Raw genomic sequence first — 19,406 nt, 5'->3', positions numbered from 1 at the left:
CGTGGCTCAGCTGGGATTGTCAGAGACTTTTAAAAGCATTTTTTCTACAACCTCTTCGGCCAAAAAAAAAAATGCTTTTAAAAGCCTCTGGCGATCCCAGCTGAGTTGCTTGATCGTCAGAGGCTTCTAAAAGCATTTTTTTCTGCAACCTCTTAACGTCGTAGAAAAAATGCTTTTAAAAGTTTTTTTTAAAAAAGTTGGCCATGCCCACCCAGTCATATTACCCCACCACCACCAAGCCACGCCCACAGAACCGGTAGTAACAAATTTTAGATTTCACCCCTGCTTTTCCTGTTATCTGTTTTAGCAGACATCCATGAAGTAGCATGATTTATAATAATATCAAGACATAGAATAAAGATTGTCATCTATATTATTCTTAGAGACGTGGCTGGATCTTCAGTCTTGTTCCACTCAAACCCATGTCATGCTTGGAAGTCATCTTGGCACCACAGCTTCATCTGTATTTGAGAATGGAATGGAATAGAACAGAACAGAATGGAACAGAATGAATGGAACAGAACAGACTACTTTAATTTAAGTATTTAATAAATACTTTATTTGGCCAAGTGTGATTAGACAAACAAGGAATTTGTCTCTGATGCAGAAACTCTCAGTGTACATTCAAAACAACGGAGTAATAATCATAATAATGATACCAATAAGAGGTAGTAAAAAAGATGAGAAGAAGAATAACACAGCCATACCACATGGGTAAACATACTTCGACATAAGACAATACTGTGGGAATTAGGTGTTCAGCAGAGTGATGACATGGTGGAAAAACTGTCTTTGTGTTTAGTTGTTTTGGCATACAATGCTCGATAGCAGCATCCCGAGGGGAGAAATTGAATCAGTTTTTGTCCAGGATGTGAGGGTTCTATAGCTATTTTCTCAGCCCTCCTTTTGACCTGTGCAATATACAGATTCTCAATGGAAGACAGGCTGGTTGCAATTGTTTTTTCTGCAGTCCTAACTATCTGTTGAAGTCTGTACCTGTCCTGTTTGGTTTCTGCACCAAACCAAACATTTATAGAAGAACCAATGACAAATTCAATAATTCTTCTGTAGAACTGTATCAACAGCTCCTGAGACTGTCTAAACTTCCTGCGTTGATGCAGGAAGAACATTCTTTATTGTGCCTTTTAATGATTGTTCTAATGTTACATGTTCATTTCAAATCCTGAGAGATTATAGAACCCCAAAACTTGAAGGACACTACTGTTGATACTGTGTAGTGTAATTTTTTTTAAAAAAAATTGATTTATATGCCGCCCTTCTCCGGAGACTCAGGGCGGCTTACAATGTGCTCAGCAATAGCCTTCATCCTTTTGTATATTTATACAAAGTCAGCTTATTGCCCCCACAACTGGGTCCTCAATTTACCTACCTTAGAAAGGATGGAAGGCTGAGTCAACCTTGAGCCTTGGCAAGATTCGAACCTGCAGTAATTGCAGGCAGCTGGTCTTAATAACCAGCTTAATAACAGGGTGCCTTAGACCACTATACTACCAAGGCTCTATATAGTAAGGGATTGTAGAATAGGAGATCTCCTAAAATCCATTCTCATCTTTACAGTTTTAAACATGTTCAGCTCCAGATTATTCCAGATGCAGCACAAGATCAGTTGTTCATCACCCTCTTAAATGAGGCCAATGCCTGTTTGTGGCATCTGCGTACTTCAGTACCTTAACAGAACACTGTTCTATTGTGATTTTGAATCTGTGATATTGGTCTACTCATGATAATAACATATTTAATGCATCAACCACAGTTCTTCCTCCTAGTAGAACTGGCAAACTTATTGTTTATTCATCATTATTTTAAAACATTGCTTTAGTACACAAAGCATACTTATGTTATATATCACCAAGAGGGCAGATACCACCGGTGCATAAACTTGAAATCAAGAACAAAAGACATGGAAACACAATGATAAAGCCAATGTAAATTTTAAAACTCAAAAGTTTTAAAGTATTTGAATTTGGGTTGTGACAACACCAGCAAGATGGGTGGATGAAGGAGAAAAAATTATGGAAGAGACCCTCTCCTGGTACAGGTCCATTATAACATTGTGGGAAAAGGCATATGGGAAAAAAAGGCAAAGCGACTTCAAAGGTACATGGGAAAATAGGCAGAGAAGGCACTATTTTAGATTGTCTGATCGATCTCAGGTTATTTTCCCTCTGAAAAGTCAATTGCGGCAAAAAATTCCAGAAACTTTGATACAGTATGACAACTACAAAGAAAATAGCAGCAAAAACCAAACAAGAGGATTGTAAGTAGAATTCTTTCTACTTAGAAGTTTTTAGAGACCAGATGCCATGGTTAAGTATTATTTCTTCACAATGCTATCTCCATTATTTGGAATATTGAAGATACTCTTTTATGAAGATTATTTATGTCAGAATGTTATTAAAAATAATGAAATTATTTATTAATTAAAAAACTGTGGTCATTTCTGATCCCTGACTTCACTGCTGTATTAATTATGCCAACAATCCTTTGAATTTAAATTCTGTTACGTTTCTAGATTCTGATACTTTTTTTCCCTAGATGGTAAAAAATGTTAATAGCTCATAGACAGAGATCATTGTCTAATGTCATGCTATCATGAAATTGTTTCAATTCTTATACATGTATGTAACAAGAAAAGAGCTACTGAAAAACCAAAGCATCCATAAATTTATCATTTTTATTGACAGCATGTCTTTTAACCGTAACAGCAATGGAAGAAGCCCAATAAATGAAACATTTACTGAATAACTTGCCTTATTTTCAAGCAGTATGTGATTCCTTTCTAGCTGTCTCCAGAAGATGTTTTTAGCCTAATTTGCTCCCTAGAAATTTCACTCACTAGAGTTCTACATCTATGACGTTTTATTGCCTGAAGCCAAGTCTGAATAAGAACTTTCTTAAGATATACTTATCCTAATGCCAATCTACAATCATTGGGCTACAGTAGTTTGATTTATGTGTACTCCACCTGGTGCATGGTTTGCATGCTTTCAGACATTCACCTATTTCTCTCTGTGGATAAAACCATGCTAACCTCTATGCCATTATAATTTATTCACTTTTTTATTTACAAGACTTATATAGTTACCTATTTGTTACAATGATTCCAGGGGCCTCACAACAATACATAAAGCATTCTTAAAAACATAACCTTTCTTTAGGCATCAGACCAAATATCCTTATATCTCAAAAAAACAACAACAAAAAAAAACCACCCTGTTTATCCCATTACTTGGGATAAAAGCCAGATATTTACAGCTCTCTGGAAGGCTAAAGGGGTAGGAATCCCTCTGATCTCCAGTGAGAGGCTTTTTTTGAACAACTACTGGCTACTGAGAAGGCACTCCTCCAATGCTCCATCAGATGACAACATGCAAAGGAGGGAATCTGAAGTGCACCCATTATATAAAACCTGATAGGACTGGCAGATATTCTGGGAGGGGCAGACCCACAATGCTTCATCCAGTTGTATAAACAACAAAAGAAAACATGAAACACAAATAGAAAAACACATGCAAAAACATCATGTACCACAACCAGGGAAAAAAATTCCTTCAGGTAAAATATAAAGAAAGCTACATTCATCAGTAAGCAAGGAATATTCACCTGACAATAAACAATCACGGATGAGTTGAGGTGCATATTAGCTGGCAATAGTGGTGAATGTTGGTGAAGAGAGTGTCTGCTAAATGCTACAATCCAAAAATAAAACTGCTACTGGAAATTCACTTGCACTGGTGTACCACAAATATGTCAGTAATTTTAAATACAATTAACTTCCATTAGACTGTACTGTGAGAATCAGCTGTCATGTCTAAAATTATAAATAAATAAGGCAGGGCACCAAAGGAAGATCTATTTGCATTATAATAATGAGAATGTGTTATTCCTGATTTAAATAAAGAATAACAGAGCTGGAAGGGACCTTGGAGGTTTTCTAGTCCAACCCTCTGCTCAGGCAGAAAACCCTACCATTTCAGACAAATGGTTTTCCAATCAGAATACCATGATGTTTGCTTCAATAGAAGGCTTGGCCATCATTTTGTCTACTTTCCAACATTGTAAAAGAGATTCAGATACTGCTTTCCCGTTGTGGAATTTCTTTGATAGCCTGTTTAACAAAAACAGTAGTAGTAAGAATGGAATAGTGGCACAATGCCCCTAGTGAAGGATAACACTAAGAATCCTCTGTCTGGGAGCTCTGAAAGAACATAGAAAGCCAGTTTAGTGTAGCAGTTCAGGTGCTACACTAGAATTTGGGAGACTATTAATGTTGTTCTTCCATGAGACATAGAAGCCAGATGAGTTTGGGTCTGGAACCAATTTCTCAGCACAACCCCCTGACAGGATTGTTATTATGGGGAAAAAAGGAAAATTATGAGTTCCTCAAAGGCAGGCTCTAAATTAGGGGTGTCAAACGCAAGGCTGGCAAGCCAGATCCCACCCATGGGGTGCTTAGATCTGGCCCACGAGGCCACCCTGGAAACAGTGAAGGACTGGCCCGCAGTGCTTCTACCAGCAAAAATGCCTTCTCAGAAGAGTCACGTGGCAGAGGGTTGCAGGAGACCATTGCAGCCAAAAATGGAGCTCAGGTGCCCATTTTTTCTGGCAGAGCACTCAGATCACCACAGGCGCTCCCTGACGAGTGACGTCGAGCTGGCCACACATAACCCGCCCCCCCCAGGTCAAACACAACCCTGATACGGCCCTCAATGAAATCGAGTTTGACACCCCTGCTCTAAATCAAATAACTATACCAGTGGTGAAATGCAACTGGTTCTATCTGGCTCAGACAAACCGGTAGCGCCGGTGGCAGGAGGCTCCGCCCACCTGCCTGGATGTCATCATGTCCCATTTTGACACTCTGCGCATGTGCAGAAGGTCCTGTGCATGCGCAGACATGTTGCACACAAGTGAAGTGAGCACGAGTGCACACTCCCATTTGCAAACCAGTAGCGAAGGTTTGCAAATGCAACTCTGCTTTATACTATTGATTTCAATGAATCCTAGTAACTAACATTAGCTGCATGAAGGAATCCTATTTTTTAAAAAAATTATTTACTACCTGCAGAGGTTGATAAGGAGATGGGGTGGGGTGGGGAAGCCAATGTTAGATTTTTCCCTTCTAAGCAAGAGAGAAAAACAACCTGAAAGATAAACATTTTGACCAACAACAGCCTAATTTTGACCAATTGCATTGCAATGGAGCTAAACTAATTAATTTTGATTAATGTACTATGCTATTTCTCTACTCATTCCCCTCTGCTTTTTTCCCCTTTTTTAAAAAAATAAAGGCAGGTGATACTATGTACATTCTGTGCCAATGATGGATCAAACTTTCATAAATGCTAGTCAGCTAAAATATGTGATAGAGAATTCTGCAGAAGCAATTGAGCAGAATTTGCTTTCATAAAGTAAGACTGTCACCACTATGTTCAAATACAGGTTTCTCTTTGCAGCAGGGAAATGAGGCTGCTGCATACCAAAAAAAGAAGTGGCAAGGGAGACGTTGTCTGGCTTCTGCTGTTGTCTCTGGCATATTCAGTATGTGTGTCGCCTGAGGGCATAAGTAAGCAGAGGAGATAGAATGGACAGGTCTCCCTGTAATAAAGTTAAGTGTCAATCTGCTTTCCAAGTAATATGTACAGTATGAACACTCAGAGTATTCCCAGAGAGATCAATATCAAGAATACTTCTGAGAATTAATGTTTTTTTTATATTGATGTCTTAAGAGAATACTGTGGCTGAAATCAGAACGAAAAGTTGGGTGCATTCAAAAAACAGTGTAGACCCAGGGGTAGAGAAATTGAAGTCCTTATATCAAAAAAGCTACTCTTATTACAAATGAGACATCAATTACAGTAGCTGACTTCCATAGCAAACAATATCTTATATATGAATAGTAATGAAATTAATCAGAATAAACATCTTGCTGTTGCTTTCTTACACCACAAGAAGTCAGAGATAAACTATCTGACTTCATTGAGGAAATAGTTTAAAAATATGTACATGGAAGTAATGACAGGATTGCTTGAGTAGAAATAATTCATATTATTAAATAAGCATTATATTTCCAAACAAGCCATAGAATACATAGATGGCAGAATGAATTCTGTCAGATTAAATGCAAGCAGGATTATTCTGGTATTCATTAATGTATTTTTCTACTTGAATGCATTCTTCAAACATTATTTCTGAGGCACACTATTTGTCTTTTTAGGTATAAAGTTCCTGAGTTTGGCTTGGTAATAATTTAGAATTGGAGAGGACACTCTGAAACTTACTCCATGTAAATTATATCTAAACTGTAATGTTTATTGGGATGAGTCATCATAGTCACTATTCAGTTAATGTTAATTAAAGTCATGTTTAATCTTTATTTAAAACCCTTCCGCTTATTTCACCAACTGATTCTACCCAGTTTTTAATGAATAGCCTGCTGCAAGCCACAATACATAAATACATAAATTGGAACAGAAAACTTTCACTGGACTTTTGTGTATACTGCATGCATGTATGTATGTGTTACTGCTGTGAGACTAAATCTTCAATCTGCCAAATATGACCCTTTTCACAATTCATTGTTACTGTTTAAATATAAACAATGGTTTACTTCTTAGGGTGGTTTCCATGGAATGATCTCAATAGCTTTGGCCATATTAAGTAGAACAGAATAAAAGTAAAATAATAACTTTATTGTCACTTTGCATGTACACTAATCGGCATACATTAAAATGAAATTTTGATGCATACAGCTCTCAAAGGGTAACCTCCTCCAATATGCATTACATAAATATTACTAAATAAATAAATAAATATGTATATACTCACATATAATATATGACACAGAGAAACAACACAGCCTAATTCAGATATTAAGGACTTATATGCCCACTATATAAACAAAACTATTTTACTTTGCTTTACTTTGTTGGTTGTTGGTTGTTGTTAGTTGCGAAGTCATGTCCGACCCATCGTGACCCCATGGACAACTTAAATGGAGACCATTTAAGCTCACGCCGACTGCTTCAGTGACTCCATCCAGCCACTTCATTCTCTGCCGTCCCCCCTTCTTTTGCCTTCAATCGTTCCCAGCATTAGGCCCTTCTCCAGTGAGTCCTTCCTTCTCATTAAGGGGCCAAAGTATTTCAGTTGGTTGTTTGCTAGGATATTTATAGATTATCTATTTATATACCATATTTTTCGGAGTATAGGACACACTGGAGTATAAGACACACCTTAGTTTTTGGGGAGAAAAATAGAAAAAAAAATTCTGCCTACTAGGTATTCATCTGGCTAGCATCCTTAGTCTGGTCAGCTTCAGTACATTAGTTCGCTGGTTTTGAGCGTGCGCGCGCCAGGTTGGGGATAAAAAACAGCTTCTAAAGCACAGCTGATCATTGGAGTGACAAACTATGAGAAAAGCAGGCGAAGTATGGAAGATCACTTCACTTGCCAGCGCCTCATTAGGGCTGAAAAAAAGCTTTGAAAAAGCTACATTCCCTCTTTTAGGGAGAGAAAAAGTTATATTCTGAAAAATATGGTATATTTATAGATCATCTATTAGTCTAAAGTTTTCATACTGTAATGGGTTAGATTGTAGCTATAAAACATATTTTTAAGATAAAACAAAATGAAATTAAAAAAGAACAAGACAGATATTACTAATTCTTACTAAATCCAGTAATATACATAACTTTAAATCCAGACCAATAAAATACAATTGCTGTGTTAATATAATACATAATAAACACATTTTGACTTAACAAGAAGCCTGGTTCACATATTATGCTAACACAATAGCTAGTTTTTCCAAGCATGCTAAACCACAATCTACCCAATCCCAAAGTCTGCCTAACTATTAGTCTGCCTAACTATTAATTTATGGTCAAAGGCCAACTTGATTAAAGAGTGCTAACTGTTAGCAAGTACTAATTGTTGCAAATAAAAATACTAGTAAAGTATAGCAGTACCTAGTAAAATCAACCCCAATACCTACTGTTTTGTCTCATTGTGGATTTGGGGGGGGGGGGTTGTTGTTGAAGGGAAGAATGATGGAAAAATGATCAAAGAATCCCAGTAGTATATAATCCCAGCATTCCAATCATGAGTAGCTTCTGTTATTTAGGATTAATTATCAAAATTATATAAATCAGCTGTTCAAGAAAAATGCCACAGACCCGTTCTTGACAGAACAGCTATGAAATTTTTGGAAAAGATATTCAGATGCCATGAGGTGCTAGATCATGCAGGCAATTATTTTCTCTGATATCTGATAGAAGTGAAAATTGGACATCAAAGAATCAGGATAGAAAGATTATTGATGCTTCTGAACTTGGACATTTGAAGGAGACACCTGAGAATACCATGGGTGTTCAAGAAAATATATAAATGGATCATCAAACAAATCAATTCCGAGTTCTCACTTGAGGCACAAATAATCAGACTCAAATAACCCTATTATGACTCCATTATGAGAAGACCTCTCTTGAGAAGTCTCTAATGCTGAAAAAGTAGAAGAAAGAGAAAAGAATGATCAGCAGCAAGATGGATGGACTTAGTTATAGTGGTAATGTGTGCACTTTTAGAAAATCTGAAGGACCAGGAACTGATCAATCTGGAGAAAATCTATCTATGTGGCCACTAAGAATCAACACTAAGGATGGTGCATAATTAATCAAAACTCAATTAAATGGCATGTATAGAATTCCAAAATTAGATCCATATTCTCCTTATAGTAATTATTGTTGAACAGAATTGATATCCCCAAATATTTCTAAAGAAAGATCTGCTAGCAGAAAGCATATATTTTCCATATCTGGGAATTGACAGTTAATTGGCTGGGGCATCAGTAGAAGTGTGTGTCAAGATTGCTACATAGAAGTACAGCAGAACATGAGAAATTGACTTGATTGATACCTCTTAACAAGGGCAAATTGAGACTTGCAGGGGGAGAGGAATGTTGTAATTCCTCTCCCTGGAATCATATAGCAGGGCTGGATGTGTCACACCCAGGCCACGCCCACCCCAGCTCCGTAAAGGCAAAAACCCTCATGATACATTACAATACGTCACGTGATGCGATCGAGTTTGACACCCATGATATATGGCATAGCATTAAATATAGCCAATGATATCACTGTTGTAGAACAATTGGCTAAAACAGTCTTCGAATATATCACTCTCATAATAGTGGGAATTAAACATTCATTTTTCTGTGAATCAGAAACAGCTACACATTACTTTATCTGCAATTAACTAAATATCACAAACATAATTATGATTATGCTTTATTTCTAAGACGAAACAGTTTAATGAGAATTAGGGCGGCAAAAGAAACTTCTATGTTGTTTATTTTCAACTAGTACTTTTCTGGCAAATTTAAGTATATTACAGAACAAAGTAATGTATCATGTTGTAAAAGTCTAGGAGAAGAAAGAGTGAGGACCTTAACAATACTCGTTTTTTATCTGGTTCTTTGCAGTCACCAATACTACTTCTGTGCAATCTGTGGTTCTTAATATACAGTACAAGCTTCTGTGTGCTGCAAAATGCATGTTAAACTGAGTATTTTATTATCTTTATGTTACAATTTTTCAGATTTTATCAGTCAATAAAGTCTAGAGGAGACACTAATCAGAAAAATGTGGTAAGGAGACAATGATAAAGAAAAATAATTGCATGAGACCCATGCATTTAAAAAAAGAATTGTTGTATTTTCAAAGGAAATGCATTGTGTGGTTCATAATATACATGTACACATAGAAAACTACTGTTTTAGTGTAGTAAATATATTACGAGAGACATTTAAATCATTGACACTTGCTAAAATTATTTATTGGTTTAGACTGTTAAATCTACACTTCATAAGAAAAATGAAATGAAAATAATTACATTTTGCATTATTGCTCTGTAATGAATGCTTGAAAAGAAATACTTTGCTATTGAAAAGCATTTAATTTTGAGGCTTAGAATACGTTAATTAGAGCATCTTAAGTAATGTGCTTTAAATGGGGGAAAGAGCCTCGTCTAGACATATTACTAATGTGTATGGTAAATTAAAGGGTGAGGCTTTATAAACTTTCACAAAGGTGTTGTTCACAAGGAAGCATTATTCAATTGAGTTTAATAGTAGTGATTAATGCAGTAGGACAAAAGTAGCTTTAGAGTACATTGCTATGTACGGTTGCTTAAAAGTAAGTATCATTTATTTCAGCAAGGCTAACACAAATAAGAGTATACTGAATTTGAAGCTCAAGTAAGGTAAGAAATGCTAACTCCTCTAGGGGTTTGGGAGATTTACTATTGTTGACTACTTTTATTATTCTATGTTTTTAATAATAGAATGGCTTTATTGTTGAGATCAGTCTAAGGTGGGTTTCTGCCCTTGAGATAGTCTCAAAATATTATTAATTAATAGATCAAAATTAATGAAATGGTTGAATCACAAGATGAAGAAACACAAAAGATTTCTTCAAAATACTTTTCAGGCCTGATTAGTATTGTTAGCTTGAAGCCAACTTGTAATACAAGTTCATTCTGAATTCAGAAAGCTAGTGCATATATATTCAGCCACCTAAAATTAGCATTCAAGAAATTCACTTAGCTGCAAAGTGGCACTTACTTCAAAAAGTCATGTTGGCGATTGTGTTGTCAGAAGTACTTCTTGTGCGGTGCCATGGAACATTTCAGGTCTACAAGTGCAAGGTGAGTTTTATTTGTTCATGTATTAATATATTTTTGTAAGCAACCTCTAAAAGGAGATTTTAAACGAATCACAGAACAAAATTAAGAAGGCCATTTAAAACACTCATTACCTATACATTACATAAGGTTTGAAGTGCTATCCATAGACTTCTGTTTGACAGTGCAATCCTTAACTCAACTACCCAGACGTTCAATGGAGTTCATTCACAGTTTATCTAAGATGGTATCTTGAAATAGATAGAATCTACAGATGGTCAAATGTTACAGAAGTGCAAATGTTAAGTGCATTATGGAACCATCTTTCAATCAAAGCTAAGTAAATTTTACTGAATGAAAGAAAGAGGCTTTGAAGACAGAAGTTGGCAGCCAATTTCTTTTTTCCAAGTCATAGTCCAGAAACAATGTCATTCATAAAATTGCATGAATTTATTTTAAAATGCCTTATCAGGATTCCGGAGTCAAAAGCTTTAATGATGCAGATGCAGATATTTTTGGCCATCCCTAAGAGTATGAATAAATACAGAGGAGGAAAAAAATCCATTGCTGTGTTATACATGGTATCTTGTCAATCACAGGCAGCAGCACCTTTATATTCCCAGTCAATGAAATATATTTCAGATCTAGGTTTAAGGTTTTTCTATCAAATATTATACTCAAATTACATAGATGGATCTAAACTGGAAAGGAACTTCAGAATAGCAACCACCTATGAAAAGGATGCCCTGGTCCCATTCTGTTTGCTTTTCATGAGTTTCAAAGAAATGATGTACACCCCATAAAGACTAAATAACAGACAGATGAGAAGAAGAGAAAGGCTGTCCAGGGGAAGGGAGGGGGTAGGCTGTTATTAAGTAGTTTGCATTAACCAGAAATTTTATACTCTTTTCAGCATATTCTTTACAAAACTCCTTGCTCATTTGTGTATTTGATATCCAAATGCAAAACTGGGTTGTTTCTGCAGTTGTAAGATGCCCCTAGAGATGACTATTATATCTAAATATATGTATTAGAAAATATTGCACTGATGCAATTAACTCCAAAGGTAAACTTTCTCCTGCTGTTTGTACATTTGAGAAAATTTAAAATAATACTTTGTTGCTTGTCTTGCATCCATGCAATAATCTTATATAAGACCTAACAGCTTGGGTGTGTGATTCTATTTTGTAAGCTTGTTGATGAGGAGGAAAAGTAACGCGGCATTTTTCATGTATCAGCAAAATCCTGGAGATAGAAATCTCTACTGCTGATGAGCATTTCTGTTCCAAGCCTTAGAGACTTGAATATTATTAAGGGATCTGTCACAAAGAGTATCATTTTGGCATGTAGTTGAGCCAGATCTCTCTTTGCCAGAAACTGGAAGGAAAAAAGAAAGCTCTCACAGCAGGCTCACAGTCAAGGAATGGCAGACTTTGCTTTGATACCAGAAAGACTGGGCACGAACATCTTGCTGGACCTGAATAACATCAGGGACTTTGGGGAGCATATTAAATTACCCCCTGCATGAAAGTGGGCAGCAGTTATAGATGGATATTATACTATTTTGATATGTGATTTTACTAAGGGACTGAACGATGACTTTTGTTTTACTTTGATAAGAGTAGATTTTGCTAGGATATTTAGAGAACATATCTTATTCACTTCATAAAAAGGGTATGACACAACTCCTTCCCTCAAAAAATGGTATCATGCACAGGTTGAATGGCAAATGGGAGAGCTTGCAATTTGGTATTTTGCTTCAGTAAAGTTATACTGAAATGCCTGTTTTTAAAATACTGTTTGTAAAAACTACAGAATGCAACAGTAATGTAGCAGCTGTGTCTCATGTTTGGTTGTGGGATGGCACCAGTCAGGGAGACAAATAATTGGCATATAAATGTTATTAGGAAAGCTTGTTAAATAAAGATTTATTAGTAAATAATATTTTTTTGTTTTGGTATGTTTTTATTCTTAGAACTCTTTAGTATTTACTTAATACTTGAAGTCTTACCCTAATTTCCTGCTTCCTGTTTTGACTTAACTATTGTCTATTATTTTATTTCTAATTTAACTACTAGTATGTTGTCTATAATTCAATATTCAATCATTTTTATTCTATTTTGTAAAAGCTGCAATTCTGCATTCTGCAGTCCTTTTTATATGCTTTTCCCCTATTTTTCTTTTAAAGAAACTCTGTAGTATTTAGCTTCCCCTTTCCTTCCAGGCTTTCACAACTCAGAATGTCACTAAAGTGACTTGAACAGCCTACAGACTGTGAGCAAGTGTCAAGTGGAAGACTAAAGTAACTTAACGTAGACCACTGCTAGAAAGCTCTACCTGGGCCTTCAAATGGTGATTAGTGCCAACACTGTCTTCTGCAACTGCATTGCCTTGGCCTGGATTGTGTAGCCTGGCTTCCCTGATCTTCAAGATGACAGAGCCAAGGACATTTTTCAGTTCCTGGGACTTCACGTTGCTGAAGGTGCTCAGCTGGCAACTTTGAATCTCTGCTGCAGCCAACATTCACCTCAGCAACTCCACATTGGCTACTGATTTATCACCCCATTCTGGCTGCCACCTTGTTTTTTTTGTTTTCATCCTGCTTCGCTCTTTGTTTGTCTCCAACTCTTCTTTCTTCTTTCTTATTCTTTTCATGCCACCATATGTGTTTCATCTAGCCCCTGTGTAAAGAACTGGTGTCTAATTCTAAATGGTGGGGAAATAGAAAGGGAAAAGAAGAGCATATATTTCAATTGCCATGAAGCCTTCCTTCTATATGATGCAAAGGCAATTTATGAGCAATAAATAAGAACAGAATTACTCATTGGAAAAGTTCATTAAATGTTTATCAGATATTTCTTTCATTAATAAATGCATTGGAAGCTTTTAGAATGTTATTGCGTAACTACCCGGCTTCATTCATGGAAGGGCACAGGTGGCTCTTATCCATTCAGTGTTTTTTGTCCATCCATCTTCTTTGTTTCTACAGGAAATCTATTAAATAGAAAATGGATGCATAATCTTTTGTCTGGTAGAACTAAAAAACACCCACCTGGAAGTGCCTCAACATGTTCTATTGATAACTACACTTTGCTTCTCACCTTTCTATGATTGCTGCTCAACCTTTCTGCCATCGTAATAATTAAAATCTAATATTGAAGTTATAGTAATTTTTCTGGACTTCATAACTTGCATTTCTTGAATTAGTTTTCTGACATCAAGATCAGCTAAGAAATGCTTCATCACTATTCTTAAACTATAGGAAACATGAATATAAGGAGGAGACACTGCTTATTTCTGTGGATAATTATTCAAGTATTAGAGTTCATTCATCTATTCAAAATATTCCAGATTATAGTATTTGTAGCAGATCCTCATCCATTTTACCATTTCCCCTCAAATATGTGAAAATGAAGAGAACTCCAAGAAAAGGAAGAATCTGAATACTACCTGGTTTGGGAAAAATGTTATCAATGGTTGGAGAAAAAGAAAACAAAGTAAAGACAACCCTAAAAACTTGAACTAATTCATGTACCAAATGAGACATATTAGAGTTAAAATAGAACTTAAAAATATCGTTATATAAGGAGAGGTGTGCATAGAGATATTGAGAAATGTACATTACCGATGTACTATCTTAAGAAATAAGACACTAAGTTTAAATGTTGTATATGTAATGTATTGTTTTACTTTCTTCTTTTTCTCTGTGTGTATGTTTTTTAAATTAATATTAAAAAAAGAAAAGAAAATGAAATGCGAAGCCCATAGTTGAAGCCATGTGTATGGCCCAAAGCCATGGGTGTGGTTACCAGAACATTTTCAAAAATATAAGGAGTGGGAAATCATTCTGTAATGGAAAATAATATTAATGAGATGTAATGAATTTAAATGCTAATGATGTTTAAATTAATCACATTTAGCCTTCATTCTGGTGCAACCAGCATGCCATTCAGAGACCAATTGTAGCCAAAGTCTAAGAAAAGCTCCTTTGTATAATATATTTATATTCAACATGTCTGAGAAATGTATTTTAACCACGTATAGCAGTATTAAAGCCATGGTGGTCCAGTGGTTAGAATGCAGCATTTCAGGCTAATTCTGCTGACTGCCAGGCATTTCAATTCTCACCGGCTCAAGGTTGACTCAGCCTTCCATCCTTCTGAGGCAAGAAAATGAGAATCCAGATTGTTGGGGCTAATATGCTGACTCTGTAAACTGCTTGGAGTGGGCTGTAAAGCACTATGAAGGGATATATAAGTCTAAGTGCTATTGCTATTATTAGACAGACTATTGCAAAAATGTAGAGACTTCTGAACGAGAAGTTTTCTGACTAAATGTTCCAATAATGTAAAAGGTTAAAAAAAAAAAAAACTATTCCTTCCACAAGCTTTGGACACAAAACTTCGGGCAATCAGACAAGGTAAATTCTAGGGCCTCTGCAAATGCTTGCAAATGTCTTTCTGAAGCAGCTTTTCCTGATCTGATGTTCTCAGGATGGTTTGTCCGGCCATTTGATGTTATGTCCACAGGGCTACATGCTATATCAACATTCTCTGACAGCCCAAGGTCTTTATCACTTCACCAGATATTCTATCAAAATCTTTTTATTCAGAAATGGCTGTCTCAATCAGGGCACATCTTCCTTTAAAAAAAAAAAAAAGATAGTTGTGATTGATTGATATTCTGGGTTGATATTGTATCTTCTGATTAAATATAAGGGCCAAATGGCTAAGATGAGGTTTAAGGAACTGCAATTAAATGAATATCTGTAGGAAGAAAATGTTAATAAAGGGCAGCCCATTGAATTGGGGTTAAGTACTTTCATACTCCTCATATAATCCAGTAACGTTCCTGAATTCTCATTAAAAATGATCTCAATAATCTTGCTTTGCCTCATTAAGAAACTGCAGTTGAAGGATCAAGAAACAGGACTTCATCAGGGAGGAAAGGTCTGTGAATTAATTTATAGCCTTTTTCATTTTCTGAAAGCAGCAACTGTCATCTTTAAGTTTAGATTTTATTTGTAAAGTGTATTAATTAAATATTTAACTTTTATTTGTTTAATTGTTGGTTTAAAGGTCAAAGTTAAATAAATGAAGTGTAGTCCCCGCACACTTTCAGAATGTGGCTTCTTTCATGATGATGTTCCAGGAGGCACTGAAAACTTTCTGAATGTCACTGAATGACTTTTTCTCAGGTCTTGGAGTAGGATGAGGGTCTGACCCTCAAAAGATCTGGTTTTGTTCGACATGCTTTTTTTTCTTCCATTCGATGTATATTTCTTTATTCTCTAATTTTATGGTTCCACTTTTTATAGTGTACAGCACCCAAAATTGCTGAGTTTTAAACTCCTGAGTCAGGAGTTTTAAAAATCTATGTATAAACAGAGGAGTAACTTTCACATTTTAAATGCCCAGTTGTGTTTCAATATTTGATTGCCTGGTTTAGTGAAAGTCAAAACCACTATTTGCCAATCTACATTTAGCTGTGGTGGTGCAGTGGTTAGAATGCAGTATTGCAGGCTAATTTAGCTCGCTGTCAGGAGTTCGATCCTCACCAGTTTAAGGTTGACTCAGCTTTCTATCCTTCTGAAGTCAGTAAAATGAAGACCCTGATAGTTGGGGGCAATATGACTCTGTAAATTACTTAGAGAGGGCTATAAAGCACTATGAAATGGTATATACATCTAAGTGCTGTTGCTATTATTAGCCTCTGGCTAAAATGATATTTTCTCCAACAGACTTAGTTCCTTTAACACTGGAGGATGGGTTCCAGTTTTCATAGATCTTGGAAAAGCTAGATTTTAGGGATTCTCTTCTTGCCAGCTTCCTATTTCATTTTCCTGAGTTATCGGTAGGACAGGTCATTTCTAAAACAGGGGTAGGATTTTAATGGCCCTCTGTAAAATAGCCAAACATACATAGTAACTTCGGTAACTTGAGTTAGCTTGTTAGAAGTTACAAAGCATAGAAAAGCGTTTATCTTTGTATATCATAATTATTTTCCTTCAGTTGCCCTTGATGCAGGATTAGAGGAAGAGTTCTTTCCTGGAATCCTGCTGTGACATACAAGGTTGCTAAATTTTGTGTGGCAACTTGTAAAGTTGCCAGGAATTGACCATTAGAAAGAGTTAAATAAGTGTGACAAACTCCACACAAAATCAATTTTTTGTATTGCTGTCTATTGTGTTAAGTCTTCTAGTCGCCTTATTAAAGGTTATTTATTTATAAGCATATAATACTTTAATATTCTCACTTTTATTCTTTTAGAGATAGCATAGAATTATATTTTATCATACTGTATTTTATGATAGGGTAAAGTTATTTATATTAATTTTAAGGCATGATAATGTTAATATTAATCATAATTTACTTGACAGCTCTTTGTAGATCTAACCCAATAAGCATTTTAGAGTTCTGTACTCTATAATCTATCAAATTGAAATCTGTGCTCATAGTTTGTATGGCCAGATGTTTGGAGGATTCAAATTCCTTATAGTTTTAAATGTTATCTTATGTTTATCTTGGATTAAATAAAGTAAAATTGATGAAAGATTGAGAGAATAAATAAAGGATTCAAGTTTAGAGGAAGGATATTACTGGAATACATGAAGAGGCTGAAAACCATGTGAGAAACAGATGAAGGATCTGGGCATGTTGATCTTATCACGACAATGGAGGGCTGATATGATAACATTCTTCCACTCAATGGAGACAAAATGGACATCTTTTATATTATCCCAGAAAACAGAACCAGAATCATTGAGTTAAGATGACAAGTAAGAAGGTGCAGGCTAGACAGCAGGAAGATGGTATGAGTTGTTAGCCAGTAGAAGAGGCTGCCACAAGAAACAGTAAATTCTCCTTCATTTGAGGTGTTCCAAAATAATCTGGATCATCATCAGTCAGCTATGTTGTAGTAGTGGTTTGGACGGGACAGCCCCCATGTTCCATTTCAGTTCAATGATTTTTGCAGAGGAATAGTGAATGGTGTTGGTGGAAACTAGATTTAAGAATTTGGGGTAGGGGGAGGGGAGATGTGTCTATTATTGGAAAATACATAATTGTGGTGATTAACATCATTTCTGTGATGGTATATTTATCTCATTCTAAGCCATTTCTGCAATGATATAATGCAAATGATGTAACTGTATGCACAAATGAGGCAAATGACATCATTTGTGTCATTTGCAAAATAATGTAATTATGCAAGTGGCATAAATCACCATGGAAACTGGGACTATTACATGTTCAGTTTATTGTACAAGATCTAATAAATTGAGATCTTACTGCCTTTAATAACTTTTGCTTACTCTTTAATTCTTTTATTGCTTGACCTAATGTTGCTTGTCTCAAAAGGCAGTAAAGTGATGGATATGTGTGGATATTTATTTATTTATTTATTCAAAACCTTTTGTGAGGATAGTAACAGAGGCCTCCTGGGGGGAAAACTTAGTCAAGACTTTCTCTCCTGTGTTGCCTTTAATTTATTTTGCTTAATGTTTCTTAGTGGTCTTGTGTGTGTGTGTGTGTGTGTGTGTGTGTGTGTGTGTGTGTGTGTGTGTGTGTATGTTTGTATGTGTTACATTGCCTACTCCAAAAGCAAGTAGCATGATGGGCATGTATTGACATTTATTAATTTAAGTTACTTTTATGCTACCCAGTAATGGGAGTTCTCTGTGGGAAAAACAACAACAAATATTGCTGCTCCTGAAAACTTCAGTGCATTTCTGGATTGTGTAACATTGCTTACCCCAAAAGGGAATAGTATGATACACACGTATTGATATTTATGATATTTGTTTAATTATTTAAGACTCTGTTTTGCTGTCCAGTAAAATGAACTTCTCTTGAGGTCTCTGAGTCATAAAGATTCAAATAAAAGTATATTGGTTACTTGCAGCAGCAGCAGCAGATGAGAGCTTGAAGCATGTAAACAGATTTTGAAGAGGGCTGAAGGAAAAAAGGGCTCTACGACAACTCTCATAGGAGGCAGTTTTGGGCATGAGGAAGAATAAGAGGGAAAGACATGATTCATTTAGCAAAACAAAAAAATGCTGGTGCTACTGTTTAAGGAAACCACAATATAAATAGAACATTTCAAAGCTTAATCCACAATGCTTATAGCAGCTAGTATTTTTCACCTATAGCACAAAACATTCTGCAGATATATTTTGCACAAGAGGAGTATTAGTCATATGTTTTTCAAGACAGTGTTTCTGTACTCTTTGGTGCCATTTATTTGATGCATGTTTTATAGTAACTGTTTCATAACTACTGAAGGTCACTGCTTTGGATAAGAAATTAAGAACAGATATTTCAACAGATCACTCTGTTCACTTGTGCTAATTTTGCTTATTGGCACCCGAAAAGAATTTATGAAGGGATATGTCCTATGAGATGTACATATGGCCCTTCTCTATCCTGCAACAACTTGCTATAACCATCTCATATAAAAGAAAGTATTTGATGTTGTCATTTGCATTAAAAGAATTTCCAAACTCCAAAGGAGGCTTAACTGTGTTAGCAAATTGCTTGTTAAATTATTTTCTGCACAAAAAGACCTTTCTGAAAGGCAAATTTCAGCATGCCAGAAGAATTTCCTTTTAACCCAGATGAAAGAAGGTCTATGTAAATTCAAGGGTTAAAAAGAAAAAAATTAAATTTGGGAAAGCAGCAAAAAGGGGACCATAATGTTGATTTTGG

At 35.7% G+C, this 19,406-nt stretch overlaps 1 protein-coding gene across 1 annotated transcript in view; it reads right to left on the bottom strand.

Annotated features, from left to right (window-relative positions):
- Window positions 1-386: 386 nt before the first annotated feature.
- VTI1A (vesicle transport through interaction with t-SNAREs 1A) overlaps window positions 387-19,406 on the bottom strand; it is a 283,339-nt gene continuing 264,319 nt past the window's right edge. Inside the window, exon 8 of the mRNA XM_070945215.1 lies at window positions 387-461. Coding sequence (XP_070801316.1) covers window positions 458-461 — 4 coding nt within the window. The 3' untranslated portion in view covers window positions 387-457. The remainder of the gene's footprint in view (window positions 462-19,406) is intronic.

This window comes from Pituophis catenifer, unplaced genomic scaffold (assembly GCF_029215685.1).
Source record: "Pituophis catenifer annectens isolate HBS135680 unplaced genomic scaffold, rPitCat1.0.hap2 SCAF_6, whole genome shotgun sequence".
In the NCBI taxonomy this organism is placed as follows: domain Eukaryota; kingdom Metazoa; phylum Chordata; class Lepidosauria; order Squamata; family Colubridae; genus Pituophis; species Pituophis catenifer.
This window is presented reverse-complemented; position numbering and strand designations above follow the sequence as displayed.